The sequence below is a fragment of the Canis lupus genome, chromosome 8 (genome assembly GCF_011100685.1).
Source record: "Canis lupus familiaris isolate Mischka breed German Shepherd chromosome 8, alternate assembly UU_Cfam_GSD_1.0, whole genome shotgun sequence".
NCBI classification, from domain to species: Eukaryota; Metazoa; Chordata; class Mammalia; order Carnivora; family Canidae; genus Canis; species Canis lupus.
Window position 1 is genome coordinate 49,290,838 of NC_049229.1, and position 19,021 is coordinate 49,309,858.

At 43.4% G+C, this 19,021-nt stretch overlaps 1 protein-coding gene across 3 annotated transcripts in view; it reads left to right on the forward strand.

Annotated features, from left to right (window-relative positions):
- The window catches only part of IFT43 (intraflagellar transport 43), an 81,777-nt gene that overhangs the window by 26,265 nt on the left and 36,491 nt on the right, over positions 1-19,021 (forward strand). For all 3 annotated transcript variants that reach the window (XM_038545341.1, XM_038545343.1, XM_038545342.1), the window contains one exon: positions 3,941-4,005. In XM_038545341.1, the coding sequence (XP_038401269.1) occupies positions 3,941-4,005 (65 nt within the window). The remainder of the gene's footprint in view (positions 1-3,940; positions 4,006-19,021) is intronic.

The window sequence follows — 19,021 nt, forward strand, 5'->3', positions numbered from 1 at the left end:
TTGTTTTGAAACTGCCGTCCTAATGTAGCAGCTGGTCCCATTTTGTAACGGGAGGAGCACGAGAGAGTGTCTTTGTGCTGCCTCTGGCGGGAAGGGATTTGTACTCACTGCCCCCTGCCCTCCCCCCCCCCAGTCATGGCTTCCTGGGATTTGTGGTTAAAGGAGATAAAACTGGTCATTTTGGTTTTTAGAACCTTAGAGAGCTTTATTAACCACATAGTGTCCCTTAGTAGTCAAAGCGACAGCTCAGGCCAGGCTCAGAGAAGTCTTTTTTTTTTTTCTTTTTTCCAAATGGTAGTATATTTTATTACCTACAGTGTAACCTTTCGTATATTGACATTAGTAATAATGATGATGACGGCAGTGGTAACAAGGAAGATAGAGTACTGACATGCCAGGCATTGCTCTAAGCACTTACTGTACAGCGACTGATTGAGTCCCACAGTTAAGCAGTTTCTCAGAAGAGTGCATTTTGACAGACGTGTATGTTGCTTGTGCACCTTTTCCATGCTGCGTCACCTCTCACAGCCCCTTCGGTCCAGTCTCTGTTCCTTCCATTACAGTTGGCACCCACACCCTGCAGTAGAAAACCGCAGAGATCACAGGACAAGGAGGGCTACCCTGCCAATGCCACACGGGCCCCCTGCCTTCTTATGGACTCCCAGCATCTCACAGTGCTGGCAAAGCTCCAGGTAGACTTGGATACCCTGACCATGTGGCACCTTGGATTTGACTTGGTTTGTTCCATGCTTCCCAACACCCAGAGCAAAGAGAAGAAAGCAGAGGAGCCCAGCTCGGAGAGTGTAGCTCAGAGGTCACATGCCCAGCTGCCTATGGGGGAGCTGGGCAGGTAGCCTCCGGGAGTGACATGGGGCCAGGGGTAAGACACAGGCATCCCTTCAGCGTGCACACTGAAGTCGTAAGGTAAGCTCATGCTTCCAGCCAAGACATATGCTCTTGCCCATTTTTCTCAAAGTGCCTGGCCTAGCTTTCATGTTCCCACTTCCGCTGGACGTAGGCACGCAGAGACAATTCTGTACTGGAAGACAAGCAGCAGCACAAGAGCAATAGGAATAGGTGGCAGTTGGCACTTGACTTTAGCAGGAAGGAGGCAGAGAGGGAGGGTGGGGACCTAGAATACACAGGTCCTGTCTGCAGGGGCAGCTGCTACTTAGCAGCCCCAACATGATTGGCTCTTAGAGTTTTCAAGAGAAGCTGGAAAATGACATTTTATATGGAAATCTTCCAATTTTTCAGAACAGTGGCTTAAATTTTAGAATGAAAACACACAAAAACACTGTCTGGCTAAACACAACGTGTGGCCACAGGTCTGTGACCTCCAAATTCAGGAATGTTCATTAACACAAGATGGTTCTGTCCTTGGGTAAAGAAATATGGGATATTCCCTGCAGAAGCACAGGGAAGATGGCCTGTAGGCCAGAATGCTTTAAAACATCCTCAAGGGGCCTGATGTGGTTCCATTCAGTTCTCTTTTTAACATTTCGGGTCTCCCTGGCACAGTGCCTTACACACAGTAGGAGCTCAGTAAGACAAGATTGTCAGTTTGTGCTTATATACAACTTTGACTTGTGGTACTTTGGGTGTATTCTGATTCCAGCTCGTCCTTACAGTTCCAGTGCTCATGCTGCCCAAACAGTTTAACCTCTGAGCTTCAATTCTGGATTCCTAGGAGAGAGAAATTGATTGGTTCCAATGGGATCACACTGGTGCACCCCTGATTCAGTCAGTGTCTAAGGGCATGGGGGTCTTGGAGCAGGCTTCCCCTTCTGGCCTAAGCATGGGTGAGTATGGGTGGCAGGTGCACCAGATAAAGATGTGTGGACTGGGAACCAGCGGTGAGCATCTCTTGGTATATCTTCTTTGGATATCCCTCTGGTAGAGATAAACAAAAGCTTGTTTTCCACTTCTGCATTTATGTCATTTCAAACAGAGTCCTCTCAGGTAGCTCCATTACCTGCCTCTAGCATAGAAAACTCAAGTTTGTTTTCTGTAAAGTGCTACTTAACATTTCCTGGAGCTGAGTTGGATGCAGGCATTCTAGGACGTGGTTTCTTCTCGGTCAGGCATTTCCAGCAGATTCTGGCTCACCCTGGAGAAAAGCCTGTTATCTAGATAGAGCATGTCCTTGGCAGGCTGCGGTGCTACTAGAGAAGCCAGAAAGGAAATGTATCTTGGTGCAAAATAAAATATCAAAAGCATAAAGGTATTTTGGCATGTTGAGAGGATGTTTTCTTAAAAAGTTACAAGTTAGGCTTTGAGTGATAAATTTAAAAGGATGTTGCAATGACACATTTTTGTCCAAGTTTATGCAAACCACATCCTTCCTGCTATATTGGACCACTGCTTGTTTTTATAAAGTTTTATTGCAACACAAAGACACCTGTTTGTTTACTTCTTGTCCATAGCTGTTTATTGCCCTACAGTATCAGAATCAAGTTGGAACACAGACTCTATGGCCCGCAGAATCAAAAATCTTTACTACCTCGCCCTTCATAGAAAAAGTTGGCCAACCCATGTTTTCATCCATTCATCATCAAAGCATCTCCTTAGACTGAGACTGACGGTTATAATTCTATGCCATTGTTAGAAAAAGGAATTTGATACTTCAAAAAATAGTCCTGGGCGAATGCTGGGGAATGGAATATAGGAAGCATTCTTTGCTCTTTTATCCAACTTGACTGACTCAGTGGATTGCTTGATGTTCCCTTGGGATTTCCAGTTGCAATATGGTGGGCCAGAAGGCCTGTACTTGGGCTTCTGAATGCATCCTTGGCAGGTGAATCCTGCTCCCCAAATACTCTGAGTAGATTTTTAACCCACTCATTTAGTTTATATCTGTTAAGCAAACCTCTCATCTTTTTTAAAAAATTACCTTTCTGTTTATAAAAGTAATATAAGGTGATTATAAAAAAATCAGAAAATGCACAAGAACACAAAGAAGGGAATTAAAAGTTGGCTACAGTTCTGCCACTGGTGTCCCCTCTCACTCATGTACTTATAGCTAATTAACACTAGATATTATGTATTAAAATTTTTTTCACCAAATTGGAAGCATATGCTCACTGTTTTACAACATTTTTTTAAAAGATTTTATTTATTCACGAGAGACAGAGAGAGAGAGAAAGAGAGGCAGAAAGAAGGAGAAGCAAGCTTCCTGCAAGGAGCCCGACCTGGGACTCGATCCTGGATTGCAGGATCACTCACAGAGCTAAAGGCAGATACTCAACTGCTGAGCCACCCAGGCGTCCCTACAACATGTTTTTTTTAATTATTATTTATTTGTCATTTAAAAAATATTTAAATTCAACTTGCCAACATACAATATAACACACAGTGCTCATCTCATCATTTTTTTATTATTTAAATTTAGTAAGCCAACATATAGAAGAATACCATTAGTTTTAGATGTAGAGTTCAGTTATTCATGAGTTGCATGTAACACCCAGTGTACATGGTTTTTAAAAGTTAACATATACTGACCATTCTCATTTCATTAGGTATTCTTTTTTTTACCACAGTTCTTCACTATTACATAGTATTTTCATGTGTGTAGTCCATGATTTAATTTCTTATTGCTGTCTATTTCTATTTTGAATTTTTTACTATTCACAAATGGTACTATGTCCCTAATTCTTTCTTTGGGATAAATTCCCTGGATTAGAATCTCTGACTTAAAAAGTATGGGGCCTTTTTAAGGCTTTCAGCAGACTTTGCCAAATGGCCCTCCAGATCTTGCTTTTATATACCCACCAGCAGGGCTCAAAAACACCTTGATTTTGACAGTAAATTAGAAAGATTACTGTATTTTTATTTGAAAGATTTTGATAGAATATGGGTTGAGGTGGCCTTCACCTAATCACCTGCATGCCTGAATGCCAATGGTGAGTGACTGTGATTTTGGCTTCTTGTCCCCTTTTAGGCTCCCCCTCCCAAGCCACCCCGCAGGCAAGGAGGCTGGGCAGATGATTCCATGAAGACTTCAAAGTAAGTGCCAGCAGCTCATGAGGGTGGAGATGGGCACTTTGTTCTTGTGTTGTTTTTCTTTAAATTTTTTATAACAATGTTATTGAGGTATAATTCTTACTCTGGGTAATTCACCCATTTAAAATGTACAGTTCAGTTCTTTGTGCTTTACAAGAGTTGTGCTATCAATATCACAGTCAGTTTTAGAACATTTTTATCACTCCCCTGCCCTTCAAAGAAACCCGGTACCCACTAGCCATTATTTCCCATGTCTCCCTGGTCTCTCCAACCCCAGGCAGCCACCATTCTGCTTCCTGTCTCTAATGACTTGCCTGTTGTGGACGTTTCACACGAATGAAATCACTATTCTATGACTGACTTCTTTCACTTGGCCTTATATTTTCAAAGTTCATCCATATTGTAGCATTCTGTGTTCTTTTTTTTTTTTTTTAATGAGGTATAATTGCCATATAACACTATTGGTTTCAGATGTACAGCATAATGATTCAGTATTTGTATATATTGTCAAATGATCACCACGGGGTACAATTAACATTGGTCACTATACATAATCACAAAAAATTTGTTCCTTGTGCTGAGAACCTTTAATATATACTCTCTTCGCAACTTTCAGGTGTGTAGTACCGTTTATTCACTGTAGTCACCGTGCTGTACATTACATCTCCATGATTGACTTATTTTATAACTGGAAGTTTGTACCTTTTGACCGTCATTCTGTGTTCTCAAAGTAACTTTCTAAACAGAATGGAATTACTTGTTAGTAATTATAAGATTGCAAACCACTTTGGTCTTTAATCCCTTGCACTAAGTCTTAGATGAAAGGTAAACCAAAAAAAAAAAAAAAATTCTACTGCACCAGCAGAGGATGGCCAACTATCAAGTTTAACTATTTAAGGTAGACTTTGGAAGGGAATTTTTTTTCTTGAAACATAGACATTACTGTTGTCTACAATTTCCTTCAGCACTTGTTGCCTTCAAAAAATACATATTTTTTTCTAATTCTTTCCTCCCTTCCTTAACCCCTCACACACACACACACTTTCTCCCTCTGAATCATTTGAAAACAAGTTGCAGAATCATGACATTTCACCTCTAAATACTTAAGCATGCATCTCTCAAGATTAAAGACATTCTTCAGATGATCACAGTATGATTATCACATCCAAGTGATTTCCTAATGATTTAATATTTAATAATAGTTTATATTTAAATTTACCCAGTTGTCCCAAAATGTCTTTTATAGCTCCAGAATCCAGTCAGACTTGACACATTGTGTTGGGCAGTTCTGCCTTTTTATCTAAAAGGATTTTTATTTAAATTTATCTAGATACATTTATTTAGATAAAGATAAGTTTATCTTATCTAAAATATCTCTCGATCTAAAATAATTCCAATCCCTTCCCTACTCTCCCATACATTGTCTTTTTTGAGCAGTTGATCCCATTGTCCTGTAGAATGTCTTAAATTCTGGTATTCTCTGATTCCTCATGATTAGGTTCACGTTGTAGGTTTTTGGCAAGAACAGGTGATTTTATGTTCTTCTCATATCAAAATGGTTTAGAAACACATAGAGATGTCTCACTCCCATCCTTATTCCCTCCATCTCATTCCCATCCATCCTCTATGGGTAATCTCTTTATTAGTTTCTGGTCTATCTTTCCTATACTTTTTTTTTTTTTTTCAGAATTAAACATACACATACACAATTTTAATTTATTCTTGTTTCTGTATATTAAGATTCAGTAAACTGGCCCACAAGCTAGCTCGCAGTTTTTATAGATCACGTTTTATTGGAACATGACCACACCCTTTCATTTTAAAAATTTAGATCTCTGATCCATTCAGAATTAATTCTATTGTATAAGGTATGGATCAGTTTTAACCTTTTCTCCAAATGGCTGTGATCCCACCACCATTTTTGTAAAAATCTATCTCTCTCTGGTGAATTTAGAAACTACCCGTTCATATTCTGCATCTATGTATGTGCCTGAGTTTACTTTTGGACTTGTTATTCTGTTCCAGTGGTCTTTCTGTCTCTTCACATGCTGGCAAATACCACACTTTTTCCATTAGAAAACATAGCACTCCTTTTTATTGCACACCAAGAACAAGAAGATAACTTTGAAACGTAGGTCTCATCTATCAGTGAGAGTCTTCTAGACTGGCCCTATTTTCCTAAGATATTAGGGGATTTTGTTTAAAGGTTTTATTTATTTATTCATGAGAGACACAGAGAGAGGCAGAGACATAGGCAGAGGGAGAAGCAGGCTCCTTGTAGGAAACCCAATGCAGGACTTGATCCCTGCACCCCGGGATCACCCCCTGAGCCAAAGATGTTCAACCACTGAGCCAGGTGTCCGTATTAGGGGATTTTAGTGCTTATAGTATCTGGAATTTATTTTGAAATATGGAGATGAGACAGACCCTGTATTTGCTTCTTAGAGAACAAAAGGAAGTCTCAAAAATAAATATATTAAATGAATATATCACTGAATATGTTAAAGATGTGTCCAGATCAACTCAGTTTGTTCTTGGGAAAAGATGCTTTTCCATTTCGTATGTTACTTTTGAAAGTATTGTCTTGTTTGGCTCCCCAGTCTGTGGCCTAGTCCTGACCTCTCTAAATGTTGGGGGACCCAGAGCTCATCCTTGAATCTCTTCTCTTCAGCGTCAGCACATATGCTTGCATGATCTCAACCCATCCTGGGGGTTTAACGCTCACCTTCCCAATGATGACTCCAAAATATATATCCCTCCAGTCCTTTTCCTGAACATCCAGTCATCCACATGATGTTTCCGCTTGGATCCACAATTCAATCATAGTGTCTCTGAATCAGTCCCCTCACTTGTCACCCCTTTTGTCCCATCCCCTAACCTGTATCTCCCAGTGTCTCCCTCAGATCTCCACAAATGGTGACTTCCCCATTACTTCAGACCATAAACTTTGGAATCCTTCTGGACCCCTCTCTTTATCTCAGCACATGTTCAGTCCATCAGCAAACTAGGTGACGTCTACAGACAAAATACATCTGTTGTCTGCGCTGCCAGCGCTTGGCTCCAGCCGCTGTCACTTCTAGCGCTGACTCAACTGAGAATGTCCTGACTGGTCTCCCCCTGCATCTGTTCTCCCTCCATCTTATCCCCTAGAAAGGCCAGAGTGACCTTTTAAAACATAAGCGAGATCATTTCACTTGTTTCCTCAGAGACCTCCAGTGCCATTCCCCAAAGTCAAAGTCAATCCCAAAGTTCTTACCGTGGCCATAGCTTGCTTACAAAGCTCTACCTGACCTGAGTTTATATAAAGTACCACCTGTGGTCACTCTGTGTTCCCATCTCTTACTTTATGTATCAGCACGTTACATATAAGCATATATACATACACGTGTGGGTGTTTGTGTGCATGTACACAGTCATAGTCTTTTTCTCTCTAATGTAAGTAAGCTTCTTGAGAGGAGACACACTCTAATTTATATATGCCCAGTACCTCGAATAGTGCCAGTCTGTAATAAGTGCTCAGTGACTGTTTATTGAACAAATGAATGATCGCATCAGTGTTTTTGCTCTCAGATCAGGTCACTTTGCTATCAGTGTGGGAAGTGGAGATATGGAAGGTTGGAAGCCCTGTTGGGAAGGTAATACTCTGTTTGAAGGATGATAAGAGTTAGACGAGGGCAGTGGTGTGAGCATGGACAGGAGAGGAGCTTTGGAGTTGTTTTGGAGATAGAGTTCGTAGAAGTGCCATTGGTTGGATACAGGGCAAAGGAAGGAGTGAAGGGTACTGCAAGGCACCTCACTTCGATGATTGGTTAGGTGGCGGTGCTGTCAGATGGGGAATGCAGGAGAGACATGATTTGTAAGCTGGTGATGGTCCATGTAGATAATTTCCACAGTTTGGGAGTCTGGAAGAGAGGCAAAAAGAGAGGTACAATTTGGGTTGTCTACACAAGTAGAGGTCAAGGTTAGAGCCTTGGATTTGGCTGTTTGGAGTTTACTAGGGGCCTTTGAGAAAGTGGTTATGGTGATTTGCACTGGGGCAGAAGTCAGAGTATGGGCTGAAGAGGAACTGAGGCGAGGAAATGGTGATCCCAGCTCCTTCCCTGAGAAGGAAAGGAAAGAATGGGGGACAGTATTTGGAAGGAGAGGTTTGTGTCCAGAACCATATGTGTAAATGTGGGGAAGAGTGACTGCAGGTGAAATAGAAGGTATTTGAAGGAGCAAGATCCTTTGAAGGATTAAAACCTTCTAAGAGAGATTAATTGACCTTGGACAGAAGGAGGCAGAGACATTTTTCCTCCAAGAAAGGAGGGAGGTTAGAAAGGCTGGTTAAGCTGTCAAGAAAAATTGAGGGAGTAGGGAATTGGGGGAATTTCATTTTGGATTGGCCCCTTGGTTTTCTTCCTCTTTCAAAGTAGAAGGGCAAACTGTTGAGCTTGTTGGAGCCCAGGAGAGCTGGCCTCTGGAGGCAAAGTAGAACAGATGTCTACAGAGAGAGGAGGGGGCTGCTAGCAAGGGGTAGGAGAGGCCGTTGTCAGGCCCCATTGAGGACCCGCCCATTGAGGTTGGAAAGCTTGAGCTCCTGCTCCTGGCAGGGCACTCCAGGGAGTATAGAGTATAGATTGCCTCCTGCCCTGCAAGAGCTTGTATTCGAATTGGGAAGATCAGGCATTTTTGTTTATGAAAATCAGGAACAATGGGAGGAGCACATTGCAAGTGAGAACCAAATGGACTGGCTCACATTGGTGATGTAACATCAGAGGAGAGAATGATTACTGTGACAAGGGGTCCCTTGCAGAGGACCTGGGGGGCAGGCTGGGTGGACTCCCATGCACAAAGAGGACCGTGAGGAGAGCATTGGTGTACATAAAGTGTTGAGGCAATATAACTTTATTGTCAGCCTGCTTAGAGCAGAGAATTCACACTGGAAAATCATGCACTGGGCTTGAATTCTTTTGAAATGATAATGATAATGGCGTTGACTCAGTTCACGCTGCTAGAGCCGAATGCCATCAACTGGGTGGTTGAAACAACAAACATCTATTTGTCATTTTGACTGCTAGTTCTGGAAACCAGAAATCTGAGATCAAGGTGCCAGCATGGTCTCGTTCTAGTTGAGGGCTCTCTTCCTGGTTATATCCTCACACAACCTTCCTCTATGTGTGCATATAGAGAGAGGGAAATCTTATATCTCTTCCTCATTTTATAAGGGCACCAATCCCCTCATGGAAGCTCTACCCCCATGACCTCCTCTAACTCTGATTAGCTCCCAAAGGCCTCACCTCTAAGTGCTATCACATTAGAGATTGGGGTTTCAGCATATGAATTTTGGGGCAAGGGGGACATGAACATTCAGTCCATGGCTGCACTTTATATGTGCATTACACCAGCTCTGTTGGGTAGGTTCCATTCTATAAGGTAGGTATCCCTCTACTAGGGAGGTAGGAGGCAAGTGAGGCTTACAGAAGCCTACAGCTATGTTGTTGCCAAGGGGAAGTAGAAGGGCTAATTCCAGATATGAACCAGGAGCTCACAGCCAAGGGATATGAATTTCTGGGATTTATTTTATTTGCATAACACTGCCCAAGGTAGCAGAGCACACTGGCTAGAGATTTCAGTGCCAGGACTCACATGCTCACCCCTGAGCCATAGGAAGGGGCTATATTCAGGAATATTCTGGGACCTGGGGTCACCACCTTTCCCTTCCTCTGGTGCCAAAGTCAGTGCTGTGCCAAAGATTCCATCTTGGAGTCAGGCTATCCCAGTGGGGCCTTCATAGCCCTTGGGTCGCTGACTTGGCCATGGCAAATAGAGCTGAACAAGAGGCAACAAGACTGGGTAAAGAGAAGAAGGAAAGGTAGTCTGATTAAGTTTTGTCTCAAAGTGTCTGTTTTTGGGTTTGTCCCTGCATTGATCTGCAAGGGAATGAGGCAAGTAATGGCCCCTCAGGGACTTTCAGGACTTTGCTCTCAATGTCAGCCGTCATTTTCAATCACCCTCTCCCTCCCAGCCATTAATTTTGGCCCGGGATCATGGGGACTTGTCCATCTATCACTCCTAATTGACACTAAATGATCTGTCAGTTTATTGATGAACGGCAGGAGTGGAATTGTCACAATATATTTTACTTTCTAACAACTCCTCCTGACAATTTTACCTTGTCCATCTCACTCTCCTCACATAAATCTCCATTGGCCGCTCATTCCTTCTCCTGGGCTGTTCTGGTGCCAGCACTTCCACACCATCTGCACGCGTCAAGGACATCAAGATGGCGGGAGAACAGCCGAGTGCCAGGCCTGAGCTTGCCCCCTTCCCTCCTCTCTCTCTCTCTCTTTTTTTAATGGCATAGATGTTCCAGGAATACTAAAGGGCTTCTGTCCTCTCTCTCTGTGTCATTGTCATACCAGAGTCTCTTTACCTTCTTGTTAGCAGTGAACAGTTAATTCTTATTAGGCTACAAAAGTGTGAGAGGCAAAAACTCACAGAGCCGCCAGGCTCCCAGATCTGTATAAGCGCAGTTGCAAACACATGTTTTGTCCTCCTGCATCAGCATTGTTACAGGCTTTCTATCCCCACAGGGGTCAGTTTCTCAGCCTGGAGGGTAGCTTGGCTGGGATCTCACGGCCGGCGTGCCCCTTGCCGCACCCTGGGTACAGGTGTGCTGAGATGCGTGTGCTCAGCTGCTGGGCCAGGCCTGGAGTTGCCAAGGCCCTGAGGCTATAACCGTGAGCAGTCTTGTCTGTCACCCTAGTTTTCCATTAAAATGATAGTTTTAAGTGTTTTGTGTTTTGAAAAAGATAAAGGACGGATTGGAGTTATATACATACATATATATGTATATTTAGAGAGAGTGAACTGGATTTTATATCTGTATGTGTATAATGTGTGTGTGTGTGTAGTTGTTTAGTCTTAGGAAGGTATACGCATAGATGTGAAGAATCTTTTATCTTTTATGAGTCCAAGGATACAGAGAGAAGCTTGACAATATAGAAAAGATGTCATTGTTCCCCGCCTTCCTTCCTCTCCTGCTGAAGGTAATTTTTGTTAACTGATAAGGACTGTTTTTGTTTATTAACCATCATTCCATTATCCTGCCTATCAAAATTAAAAAATGATTCCTTAATGTCACCTGATGTGCAGCCATCTTCAGATGCTTCCATTGTCTCAAAGATGTCTTTTTATAGTTGGATTGTAAAAAGGACAAATCAAGGCCTTTTATTATTAGGTTTCTTTAGTCTTCCTTTTGTTCTACAACACCCCCTGCCTCCTTTTTTCCCCATGCCATTGATTTTATTTATTTATTTGAGAGAGAGAACACACAGGCAGAGGGAGAGGCAGGCGGAGGGGAAGGAAAAGCAGACTCCCTGCTGAGCAGGGAGCCCAATGTGGGGCTCAATCCCAGGACCCTGGGCTCATGATCTGAGCCAAAGTCAGATGCATAACCAATTGAGCCACCTAGGTGCCCCTTTTCTTTTTTTCTTTCTTCTTTCTTTCTTTCTTTTCTTTCTTTTCTTTCTCTTTTCGTTCTTTTTGAGAAATTAGGCCTGCATAGTGTCCCACATTCCGGATTTGGCTCATGCTTCCTGATCATGGTGTTTAGCTTGTTCCTCTGTCTTTCATGTTCCTCATGAAGCAGGTAGTTAGATCTAGATTAATCCAGCAAGTTAGATTCTGGTTCACAGTTTTGGCAGGAACACTTTGAGGGCGGTGTTGTGCCCATGCTGCTATGTCACCTCAGAAGGCATCGGCTGGTGGGAGAGGTGCAGGTGTGCGGGGGCCCACCGGAAGCCAGGCTGTGACGGATGAGTGGGGCCAGGAATGTGCCCTCCGTTTTCATCCCCACCAAACTCCCACCTAGAGGTCATAGTGTCCACTGAGAATTGTTGCCTAGAGCATGATTTCAATTGAAGGATGTCAAATGGTGATTTTCCAATTCTCCCTTAACAAATTCTTGCATAAAGAACTTTCATTTGTTGACTATTGGTTGCTTGAAATACAGTCCATATCTACAATCCTGACTTCCCCCAGTTTTATATACAGACGTCCAGTCATGACAGAGTATATTTTTATTTTATTTATGTATTTTTTAAGATTTTATTTATTCATGAGAAACACAGAGAAAGAGGCAGAGACATAGGCAGAGGGAGAAGCAGGCTCCCTCTAGGGAGCCTGATATGGGACTTGATCCCAGGACCCCAGGATCACGACCTGAGCCAAAGGTAGACGCTCAACCACTGAGCCACTCAGGTGCCCTGCTTAGTTCATACTTGATCAGTGACTGAGTTTGGGACATTTGGACAGTTTACAGAGCTCCAGCAATTAAAAAAGGAACAAGTATCCCTGGGTCCATACTTCAAAGCATAAAATCTTAATCCTTGACCTTCAGATTTTCATCAATAAACATAATTTTATTTATTTAGTTTTCAGGGGAAAAAACCCCGAAACAAATTAGAAATATTGAGAATTTATTTTCCATGTGCTTCCCACTGTCACAGGAACCCAGGATCAGCATGGTGAGATCAGGGGTCCTGGGCACCATGGGTGAACAGTTACTTGCTTCTCAGTGAGGTGGGCCATTGGAGATGAGTGTCTAAGATTGGGAAAAATGAATGAAGCAATTGCATATGAGCTAGTAAGAAGAGAAAGTCCTTGGGGTGCCTGGGTGGCTCCGTCAGTTAAGCATTTGTTTTTGGCTCAGGTCATGGTTTCAGGATTCTGGGATTGAGCCCCACATCAGGTTCCCAGCTCAGCAGGGAGTCTCCTTCTTCCTCTCCCTCTGCCCCTGTCCCCTGCTCATGCTCTCTCTCTCTTTCTCAAATAAATAAAATCGAAAGAAAGAAAGAAAGAAAGAAAGAAAGAAAGAAAGAAAGAAAGAAAGAAAGAAAGAAAGAGAAAGAAAGAAAGAAAGAAAGAAAGAAAGAAAGAAAGAAAGAAAGAAAGAAAGAAAGAAAGAGAAAAGAAAGAAAAGAGAAAGAAAAAAAAGAAAAGGAAAGAAAAGAAAGAAAAGCAAAAGTCTTTGGTAGGTAGTTGTGCACCTGTTTCCAGTGGCTGTGTCCAGGGCTCTGTTTCTGTGGTTTTTGGAGATGTCTCCCCAGCCTCCCCTGCCCCCCACCAGTGTAGGCCTCTGTCTCAACTTTCTATCATGTGCTTTGTCATGCATTTATGCGTTTCCTCCACGTGGCTCCAAGACACAGCAGATTCAGAAAAGGTAGCTTCAAGGCTCAGCAACAACAGTTCTCTTAAATGTACACCTTACATTTGTTTGTTCTACACAGGCTCCCCAAAGAGTGATTTCTGGCTTTGCTGTCCACAGCCAAGTTGCTAAAGGAAGGTCTGGATCAGTTTCTATTTTAATTGAACTTAGAAAACTCACAATTTTTTTTAAATTAGAATATAATTGCATTGTTTATTGCTGGAAATTATATATGTTCAGTAGGATCTGAAGATGAAATGAATGACAACTAGACTATATATGTTGAAATAACTCATGAAAAAAGAAATCTCCTCACTGAAGTAGCAGGTAGTGTGGAGTGTGCCCAGCTCTTTCCTTAGGCCTTTCCCTGTCTCAAAACACTTGTACCATTTTGGTAGATTTTGTTGGCTTTGGTAGCCAGTACGAGGGAAGGAGTGAGAATAATGGACAGATAATGACAGGACTTAGTGGAGCTGTCCTTTCCCACTCAGCCCCGTGGTGCACAGCAATGAGGCCCACACTGAAAGTCAGCCTTCAAACAAACTCCTACATCTGAGTCATTGTATAACTTCATGTCATCTTTCGAGACTTCAGAACTCTTATTGAATCTGAATTTTATCTATTTTAAAATACATTACGAATATACATAGCACAGAATTCAAAGGGTGAGGGAAGGATGATATAAAGCTACAGCTCTCGTTCCTGGCTCCCCCAGGCATTGTTTCTCTTCCCAGAGGCAAAGACTATTCACCAGTATCCTTCCAAAGACATTCTATGCATTTACAAAACATACAGGTTAATATATTCTTTTATCCCCTCACATAAATGGCAACATATCTATTCTCTATTTTTCTTTTGTCATACAATGGTATTTTAAAAAATATTTTATTTATTTGAGCGAGAGAGAGAACATGAGCGGGAGGGAGGGGCAGAGGGAGAGGGAGAAGCAGACTCCCTGCCTAGCAGGAAGCCTGATAAGGGGCTCAATCCCAGAACCCTGAGATCATGACCTGAGCTGAAGGCAGATGCTTAACTAACAGAGCCACCCAGACGCCCCCATACAACAGTATTCCTTGGTAATTCTGAGAGATTCCTTTCTGGATCTCAATACAAAGTTGAACTGTCTCATTTTTAAGGGCTACATAGTACTCCAGAATTTCCTATCTCAATAAAAGTAATCATAAGCCCACAATAGATGTGATATTTTCCTAGGTTGAGAAAGCAGACTTGCCATTTTATTCACGTACTAACCATAACATCATCCTTTGGAAAATATCATAAAGGCTTCAGATAAGGTACATGTAGACCCTTTAGGCTAAGGAAACCATATGAAGTATACATCAACCTTTTTCTCCTTGGGGTTCTGGTGGGGGGCATTTTCACATACTTCTGCTTAGGTTGATACAGTGATATTTAGTTTAAAGCAAGCAGAGATGTTCTGTGTTATAGTCTTTGCAGGTTAGAGCCCTGGATGGCTTGTCTAGTGTCACAAAACCAATTTACTTATGCAAATGACCAAATATGAAATAATTGGAATCTTGCAATTCTGTCAAGTGTGTCCCAGTTGAAGGTGATAGCAGTCTGTTCCCGTAAGCCCCATGTGGAGTAGCATTTGGATCCTTCACCTCCCACTCTGAAAAGTGGAGCAATCTCCCTGACAAGTGGCCCAAGTCAGTCCCCTCCCTGGAGCAGAGGTGAGTACCTGATGCCCAAGGAGGAGGGGAGAAATGCGTCAGTGACTTAAGGTGAACTTGTTGTCTATGCCTGTGTACCAGCGAAGGGACAGCTGAGGCCCCAAGACCACATGGCATCCAATGGCTATGTTTCTAGGGGCCTAAGTCAGCAGAATTGCTTCCCAGTTGCCCCTGAGGAGGCCTGTGGGAAGGCCTGCTGAAAGACTACGAGGTCTAGGCCCTGACCCCTGCCTCCCCCTGAGACTGCTCTCAGCTTCCTTTCAGGCCTTCAGCTTTTCTTAACAAGTTAAGCTATTCTTGAATTTCTTTCTTTCCTTCTTTCTTTCTTTCTTTCTTTCTTTCTTTCTTTCTTTCTTTCTTTCTTTTCTTTCTTTCTTTCTTTTTTTAGATTTATTTGAGGGGGAGGAGGAGAAAGGGAAGGAGAGGGAGGGAAAGAATCTCAGGCAGACTCCCTGCTGAGCACAGAGCTCAATCCCACGACCCTGAGATCATGACCTGAGCCAAAACCAAGAGTCAGATACTCAATTGACTGCCACCCAGATGCCCCTTGAACTTCATTTCTGTAATTGAGAACCAGGAGTGGTTCTAGAGTGAGTTCTCAGCGTGTCCTGTGACGGCTTTGACTTGGGGCCCTTTGCAGTTTCTCATTTTACAGAAGTGCAGATTCTCCTGTGACTAGGGCTGCTCATTTCGCAGAGCCAAGGGTAGGATCGTAAAGTAAGAGAGTCTTTAAGGGTCAGGAAAGAAATGGTAGGCCCACGGGAGTGTCCCTTAAATAACAGCCAGAAAGCACAGTGTCCTGTGGAGTATTCCTTTCTCTCTCTGGATGATCACACAGAGCAGAGGTTTTGAAACTAGAAGGTTAGAGAGCCTGTTTCGTTCGGCGTCCTGTCAAATTCTAGTGTCTCTTAGCAGTGCTGGTCCGAGGTCTGCTTGAACCCTTCTGTTGCTGGAGATCTCAGTGGAAGTGTATATGTATTTTTTTATAAAGACTTTTTTTTTTAGTTGTGCAGGGAAACCACGAACACTTTAATGGTGTAAAAACTCAAGCCAAGATAGATAAAGCTAAATTTGCCTGAAACCACCATCTTGTCCAAGCCTAGTCATCTCTCTAGAAGTAACTACTGGTAATGGTTCGTTGGTGATCTTTTACCAACAATAGATATTTAATATATGATTTTACGCAATAGGTATACTTACTGAAACCTCTATATGTGTTTTTTTTTTTTTTTACCCAAATAGGGTCATACTAAGGTTTTGATTTTTTAATTTTTTTTCATTTTTCATTTAGCAGTACATCTGGAGCTCTTTCAGTCCAGGCAGATTTGCTTTGTGTTTCTAACTGCTGCCTCACAGTACCGTGGTATGGATGTACCGTTCACTCTGTTGGTGGGCACTGAGCTTATTTCTAATTCATAGGCTATTATCAACCTCCTGATTTCCTGTAAACAGCTTGTCTTAAGGAAATTTGGAGTTTCACCCTCTGATCCAGATTCTACTCCAGGGCCCTGCTGTAGAACCTGTGTGTGGACAGCCCACATGTCTTGCCCAGCCCCATTGTTGAATGGATGAGAACACACACACACACACACACACACACACACACACATTTATTGTGGCTTTTGTGCTGGGCACAGCCAACCACAGTTATCTTACTTTATCCTTTTATCAATCCTGAGATAGGTACTCTTGTCCTAGCTTACAGATGAGGAAGTGGAAGTTCCAGAAGGTTAAGTAACTTGCTCAAAGTCCCATAGCTAGCAAGGAGCCAGCCAGCATTTGAGCCCAGGTGCATCTGGCTGCAGGGTCTCCAGGTCTCACTGCCTTCTGTTCTTGTGCCCTTGGCTTCTGATATGGTATCTCTGCACTTGGTAGCCCCTCAGCAGATGTGCCCCAAGGGCTGTTCGGACATGGCTCCAGCATGTGCAGACTGTGGAAAGAATAACAGGGAGTGAGCGCTTGACCTTCACCTCCTGTGGCCTGCCTGTCTGTGGAGCTGTGCTCCAGCCAGCCGCCTGGCCCCAGGAAGGTGAGTGCAAAGGATGCAGCCTGCACTTAGGGGCCCAAGCCAAGGCCATGCCAGTTCTGCCATTAAAAGGCCTAATTAGGCTAGTCATTAAGTTCAATTAGGCATTGGAAATGATCATTCCTTCTAACCCTGAGGTGCCCTCCAAGAACTGGATCCATTCCCAGGCAGCCAGCTCAAGAGCCGGTTCTAGTTACTGGTGCCCTGGCAGCCCCGCCTCTGGTTTCGGGCCTCTGACTCCTTTTCAAAGCTGAGGGCAGAGTAATCTAGGATCAGCCCAGAGTGGGGTGCTCCATGTACCTGTGAAATACAGTCAGGTGTCTGCCTTGGAGGCCATTTCCTGAGCTCATTTCCAGTCACCCTCCTTTCTTAGGGTCACTGGCCCTTTCCCCAGGCACCTATCAGGAATTGGGATATCTGCATTCTAGTCCCCTGCTGCCACTCACGTGCTAATGTCACCACAGAGTAAGTGGTATGGACTCTTGGGGTCAGGCTCCCTGAGGGGTCCAAATGAGATGATCTCAGAATTCCCTTTCCAGCACTTCCCAGAATTTGATCCTGAGAAATCCCAAATGTATAAGCCTTGGCGTATACAAGATTTCTTCTCACTGGGCACTGAACTGGGAGAGAGAGGAGGAGCGGTCCAGTGCAGTCTGTGATGGTAACTCCACCCTTACATTCTGTCTTTTCAGCGTTAAAACAAAGTGGTCTCCCAGGCCCTCCAAAACCCAGAAGGGATGTTTGAACTTCTGAAATATGCTTTCTAGAAGATTCCTTGAAACCTATTAGTTTAAGAACCATTGCTTTGGAATGAAACAGCTGACAGACCCTAGGGAGGGGCATGCAGGCCTTCCAGGCCCAGGGCCCAGGTATATGTGGTCTGAATGTGCCACAGTGGGTCCAGAACAAACAGCGCTGGGTGACCAAAGCCCAAGGTTTACCTAGAGAAGGGGATGGATATAGGGAAGGTAGAAATGGACTTGAGTGCAGGACCTTGAACTCCAGGCACATGGTTTATTATTTAGAGAACTGGAGCCACTGAAGTGCTGACAGGTATGTGACTGGTAGTGTGAGGGACACATTATCACACCTCTTCTGAACGCCTTTTTGATGGCATGATTTTGGGGTATTCGCAGGAGTAAAAAGACCCATTTCTCCTCATGTGGAATCATCTTCTTAAAGGTTGTCTCATCTCCATTCTTTTTTTTTTTTTTTTTTTTTTATTTATTTATGATAGTCACAGAGAGAGAGAGAGAGAGAGAGAGGCAGAGACACAGGCAGAGGGAGAAGCAGGCTCCTTGCACCGGGAGCCCGATGTGGGATTCGATCCCGGGTCTCCAGGATCGCGCCCTGGGTGAAAGGCAGGCGCCAAACCGCTGCGCCACTCAGGGATCCCTCATCTCCATTCTTGATAGCAGAGTGTTCTCTTTCTAGACCAGGCAAGGCTGTGGAGAGGGTCTGCTCATCTTTTCTCCCTAAATTTGATGCCTTTTTTCCCCAGCAGATTTTGGTGATGTCACCCATTCCTGTCCTGAGATTGCACGATACCTATATCCGATTCAAATGCTTGCTTTCTCTTAAGAGACCATAAGCTTAACTAGATCAGATTGTGTGAGTTACGTTTTTCCATGAGACCTGTGTTCCTTCTAAATTAGGATGACCTCTCATTTGTCACTGGATGTGCCTTATTAGTTGAGGTTGCATTTATATCTGCAAGCAACAGGGAACCCCACTAGCAGAGGTTTAAACAGAAAGAGATATGTCTCGGAAAGCAAAAGGTCCAGGCTCCACAGTCCACCAGCTCCATGGTGATGACAGGGATGGAGGTCTTTCCATCCTCTGACCCACCATCCTTCACATGTGGGCTTTTATCATCATGTTCATGCCTCGTGGCTGCTGTACCTCCAGGCCTCACCTCTGTCTTCCAGGTAAGAAGAAGGGAGAATGACATGGAGGTGAAGGTGAAGGGCTATTTCTTAGCAGGAATTTGTCTTTTGGGGGAGACGGAATGAGGGGGGAGGAGGGGAGGATGTACTTTCCAGGAACTGCCGTATCTTCATCATTGGTCAGAGATGTGGTGTATGCCCACCCCTCAATGTGAAAAGAGAC